This window comes from Aplysia californica, unplaced genomic scaffold (genome assembly GCF_000002075.1).
Source record: "Aplysia californica isolate F4 #8 unplaced genomic scaffold, AplCal3.0 scaffold00015, whole genome shotgun sequence".
NCBI classification, from domain to species: Eukaryota; Metazoa; Mollusca; class Gastropoda; order Aplysiida; family Aplysiidae; genus Aplysia; species Aplysia californica.
In genome coordinates, this window is record NW_004797285.1 from 2,659,586 (window position 1) to 2,665,585 (window position 6,000).

Consider the following 6,000-nt stretch of genomic DNA (forward strand, 5'->3'; position numbering starts at 1 on the left):
TCCCAAGGTGCAGTGATGTATCTGACTAAATCCAGTTTTTTAGTTTCATACATTTGTTACACTGGCTTGTATTATATCTTTTTTATGTCAAAGGCAATATCACATATCTACATCTGAAATAGCAACTTTTATGTGATTGATCTCGACCATACTGTCAATGGCGGGATGATGAATTTATATTTCATCGCAACCTTGTTTAGAAGCATTCATCACTTATGACAGGTTAAGCGTAAAAAGTTTTTTGCTGCTTTTTTTAAAAATCGTGAAATGTGCAGTTACATCGTTCTGCCTTTGGAAGTCACTGTGATGACAATATTCACTTTGAAGTAATTTGTGGTAGGCCTCTCAATGAATCTGCCAAATTTAGTTTATATCTAAGGATTCACACTATTTATTCTTCTGTACTTAAGATTGAATGTTTTGTGTGGCATTGAGGAGAATATAAGGATATCATAAACACTCCCTCTAGTGCTTCTGGTTATATTTTTCTTCTATAGAAATTAGATTTTTCTAAACTTTGTTTTCAATTTATTCTCAAATTCAAATACCAGTTTGCTAACCCCCCCCCCCCCCCCCCCCCAACCAAAATGAACAAAATAATAATATTACGGTAATTTATCTGATACGTTTGTTATCCTTTTTAAAAATGGTCAGATCATAGTATTAAATGATGGGTCTTCCTTTTCCAGAAAAGAGTATTGGTGTACCCCAATGGAGAGACAGCAGAGAGATGTGTGAACGTATGGGGAGAAAATATTGATGAAATACTGGAAAGTGCTACTCAGAAACTAGGCCTATGGAAACAAGCTAGAATTCTTTACAGCTTGGATGGCAAAAGGGTAAGTGTGGATTCTCATTTTTGCAAAAAAGAATATTTTGAAAATTCAGAAATGAAAATTTGGCATCGGTGAATTTTCATACTATGGAGAGAACTATTTTGTTTCTCTTTTAAATATTTAAAATATTTGACCGGCCATTTCTATTATAAGGATTCAAGTTATGTTAGCATAATATTTATTCTTGAGTAGTTAGTAGGTGTACCTTTGACCTCTTTTTATTGTGGTGACTCTTGCTCAAATCCACTCTTTACAAAACCTGGCATTTTTTTTTGCGGTCCCTCAATGTATAAACCATCTCTTTACTAGGGAAATAAATTGTTGTGGGAGGAATGAAACTAACCACTCTCAGATACAAAGATCGCTTTTATTATTGTGTTCTTTTGTGGATCCAGATAGAATAAAAAATCTTTGCCTTCATGCATTGTTCCACATTAGAAGCTAATAACACACATGTTTGACGTCAAAGGGTTACACCTATAACAATTTGGAATTCTGTTCTTTTTGCTCAATAAATAATAGGAAAAGCAAACGTAAAGGAAACTCGTAGAATTTGATGTTTTCATCCTTTTTCAAAGTTGAAAATCTTAGTCACTCACAGTTATTCATGTCTGACATTTTGGCTTCTAAACAGATTGAAACATTTGACGAAGTCCAGCGTGACCAGCTGTTGTGTGTCTCGACGGGGAAATCATTCCTGCAGCCGACAAACCAAAAGGTCAACATAGAAGTGAAAGCCAACTGGGGCAGGGCACGCAAGCAGTATGGCCACCGTGCCACAGATGTTATCGTTGATGTACAGAAAAACCCACAAGTTGATGTAAGTTTTTGGCTTATTGCTGAATCATATCAACAGTAACAATAATAAACTGTATTTGTATAGTGCAAATTCCTGCTTAACAGCATGCTCTATTCTCTTTACAATCTATAAAAAAGCTAAATATTGGTGAAATCTCCTCCCTTACCAGTATTGATGACTATCTTTCTGCTTTTCTATTTGTTAAATTGTCTGATCTGCCCAGCTACAAGTCACTTCCTTCATCTTTTAAATTGTTTGCATTTCTTTTTGTCTATCTCTCCATTTGTCTTTATGACATGACTGTGTGTTTGTATGGCACGTGGATGTTTGCTTTTTGTAAGTGAGCACACATGCTTACAAATCTGATGTAACAGTTGTACCTTGTGAGATGTTGAAACTTATTGGTTTGTATATTATTATATGAAATGTGCGGTTATAGCCCGATAGAGTAACCCAAATTTCCATACATTATAAAGGAGTAGCTAAATCTCTTCTTCCCTTTACATTTTCTCGACAGGTGGATCCGTTTGGCCCGCCTCAGCTTGCACTTCCAGTGGAGGAGAAAAAAAGCTCATAAATCTTCTGGCTAGCCCAAGGAGTTCTGACTGTAACATAATGAAATATACACATGAAATATGTACCAACTGATGAAGCTGTGATATCATATAGGCCTACTGTCCTAGGAAATACAGAAAGGTGCATAGTTTAAGTAAAACGCTATTGAGACAAAGGTGACTTTGCTTACAAATTTATGTTTTAAACTCTCTGCTTTATGCCAGTTGTCTCTTCTACTGAATACTCTTTTTTTGTATTGCCATGTTTGTTAAAAGAATTGTTGGATTTCTTTAGAGTAAAGTGAGGGAAATGAGAAGAGAAGGAGAAGCGGAGGTACTATATTTCTTTGTAATAACGTGTGTGCTGCTGTTGAATATGAAAGTGGGGATTGTCTCCATAACTCTGTAAGTGAAAGAACATATTTTTTACTCATCTGCATCTTTTGATCTTAACCCTTCATCAGCACTCAAAACAAGTATTGTTTACTTTATAATGGAAAATGTTTCAGGAGGTAACACTCCTGTTGCCGGAGAAGGATGTAAGCTTTGGGTTCAAACAAGATCATCTGCTCACTGAATGTTGAGACTCTCTAGCCTCTCCTAAGACCAGGAAGTGCACACATTTATGGAAAAATGCTGACTGACATGTGTCACATACTTGACAAGGGTAAAACAGATTCTTAAGGTTAGGGGCATAACCGACATCTGGAACATTTTTATAGCCCTTTTTATTTATTCAACAGGCCCCACCAGTGATAAGTAACATCCTGAAATAGATAGCTTAATAAAAGTGTGGTACTTGGAAGAACTCTATAGGAAACTATACTGAACGTTCAGTTCAAGTTTTGTCATGTGAAGAGACTTTACCTTTATTCCTATGTTCAGTTTAGTAGTACTAGTTTTGGTGATGGTTTTTTAATTTTTGTGTTAGAAAATATACTTTGTAGTTGGGCTGTTTTTTTTGTTCTGTCTTGTTACATTGAAATTTCATGATAGCAAACATTTCAACAAGAGCTAGAGAGCACATCAACTTATTAATGTCATCAATGCTATTTGTTTATGTTATAAAGTTTTGAGAGAGACTTTTCATTTGTGCACATGGTGGTGTATGCTGAGAAAGACACAATGCACCACTGAAAGGCTTACTCTGTGTGCCTCTTTTTTTGTCTGAGTTTACCTTGATGAACTGAATTGTGTTAACAATATCACAATTGCCTCTCTGGACTTGTTAACTATTCCGATCTCAGCAAAATATCGTCTCAAGAAATGTTGGGGTCAGTCCATTTGAACTTAATATTTTTTAAAGAAATCAAAATGTAACTCTTTTTGTTACAGATAATTATCTATTTGATTTAATTGTGGTACTTTTGTACTGTTGTTGCTTGAATGGAAATAACATGCCATGCATAATGAGATATATATGCTCATTTTTTAAATATATTTACTAGAAATGTTAAATGGTTTATATTTTAAAGAATTTACATATTGTATGTTTCAGATTCATTTCTTTTCTCACATTTGCAATTTTGACAGTTGCATCAATTTCTAAAATTCATGAACACAAATTTACGTTTTTTTACATTCTCACCATTTTCATTTCTTCTTGCAGTCTATATTTATATCCTTTTACTTTACTTTTATATCAAGAGATGTTTAATGATTGACAATTTTATAAAACGTTTTATCTCACCATACAGTGGCTAATTGTTGAATGCTTTGAGCATTTTCATATGTTTGAACTTTCTAATGTGAAGATTTTGAAATACATCTGTTTAAAATACTTGATTGAAAGGCATAATGATTCACAACTATGCTGGGGAATTGAGTAATGCTGGGGAATTGAGTAATAAATGTCTGGGGTTTTTTTTACAGGTAGGGGCCTAAATGATTTTGTTGTTTGGTAATATCCACATTATTTCTTGCAGTTTCTGTTCCTAGTTCAGGTAAACTCTGTAGGAAGCCCAGAGTGCTGGGAGTAAAAATGTCTGTATTATAGAAAAAGCAACTTTTGTATTGACTTCAACCCTTCATTGTATATTAAGTTAATGAATCAATAAAGAAGGTTTTGTAAAGTTAGGCATTGAAGTTTGAAGAAGAGGTAAGGAAAATGCATGTCAAACTAAAGAAAGACAATTTTTAAACATTTCAAAGGACACTAAAATTTAAACTCTTATGTTTTATCTCTTTCTTTTTTAAAAATAAGTTGACTCATTGCCTTGGATAACATTGCTCTTTCCAAATTATGATCATCTATGTTATCTATAAACGTCCTTGACTATAATCACCATAGGCCCAGTGAAAACTGTCTCACATTGGTACAACTGTATCAACAAATAAAGGTCTATTTTAATTATTACGGAAGAATATATTTGTTTAAATGTTATTGTACAACCTTGTTGACTTACAATAGTAATATACCAGTACACACATATACTGAGTTAGATTTAGCAAACTACTTCCAAACAATCATACTCTTCTTAGTCTGTAAAAACACATTACTCGGATAAGCAGATTTTTATATAGCTAACATGTTCATGATATATCCAAGACAGCACAACACTGAGGCTATTAATTTCCCTTTGACAATGAAACCTGTGATACCTCCTTAACTCTACGAGCCCCTAGTCCCCTGAGCCCATAGGAATCATGCACTGAAATGTTTTTGGGTTAACTGCTAGGATTGCACACTGAGTTGACTGAAGTATGAGTTTGGTGTGCAAAAGGGTTAAGGGCAGTACATGCTTAGGCATGCTCTTGGGTCTGTAGGGTTAAGGCTCCTGCTTTCTTGCCCATGTTGATTGAATTCGTGCTAATAAGAAAAGCCTTGAAGACTTATTTCAGTCTCTGCCTCATAGAAGTATTGTCTCGCAATAGAATCTTTATCGTTTTAGTTTTTTGTGTGTGAAAATGATAGGCCCTAATGAATGGTGCCAACTTCTGAGACAAAGGAACTTTTCTTTTGGATCTAAACACAAAAAGTTCAGGAAAAAATTATTTGTAAGAGATGGGTTTACGGTGAGCTTTTTGGGGGAAGAGACAAAGAAATAAATACGCATTGTTTTTGTTAGCATTATGCATTTATTAAGACTCATACCAAAAAGATAATAATAAACAACACTGTGCTCTACTAAGTGTAAGCTTTCTTACAAGAGCGATAGGTAAACAGGGTCACTCAACACACATAACTGTTTACTGGAAATTCTAAGTGCACAATGTTCTTTCAAAGACTGAGTGTTTTCTGTCTTTCTTTTTTACACACACATGTTTCCTTGTGTTCCCATACAAGGATATTTTCCTGTTTTAAGAATTGAAGAAGTGAATATTGTTTTTTTAAATTGGTTCTGTTGTTTTTAATTCTTGTACTTCTATTCTTTGATATTAAAGTAGTGACAATAATTTATTATTGTTGTTCAAGTTATTTTAAAGACTTACTTATATGAAAATGCTCGGGTGCTTTGGTGTATTTAGTTTCTTCTCTTTCTACTTTGTGTTGCTATTGACATATGTGTTTCATTGCGGTGAAATCAGGGGCTTGTCAAAAGGATGAAATCAAAGATATTACCATTCTTCCGCCCATTGGGTAATTTTCGTCATTTTTTTTTCTCAACTCCTTACACAGTCAAACCTGTGTAAGACTGCCACCCATTATCAAGGAGAAAAGTGGCCGTATAAGACAGGTGGCCGTCTTAGGCAGGACTGATCAAGATGAAGAAAACAAACCATTCCCATCTGAGGTCCCAATCAAAAGTAGCCGCATTGTTGTTGTTTTTGTTGTTGTTGTTTTGTATTTTGTTTGTAATTTTTATTTTGA

At 34.3% G+C, this 6,000-nt stretch overlaps 1 protein-coding gene across 1 annotated transcript in view; it reads left to right on the top strand.

The window, feature by feature from the left end:
* Window positions 1-5,585, top strand: part of LOC101848629 (doublecortin domain-containing protein 1) — a 46,239-nt gene extending 40,654 nt beyond the window's left edge. The window contains exons 38-40 of the mRNA XM_005090323.3: window positions 690-839; window positions 1,471-1,656; window positions 2,153-5,585. Coding sequence (XP_005090380.1) covers window positions 690-839; window positions 1,471-1,656; window positions 2,153-2,212 — 396 coding nt within the window. The 3' untranslated portion in view covers window positions 2,213-5,585. The remainder of the gene's footprint in view (window positions 1-689; window positions 840-1,470; window positions 1,657-2,152) is intronic.
* Window positions 5,586-6,000: the final 415 nt, after the last annotated feature.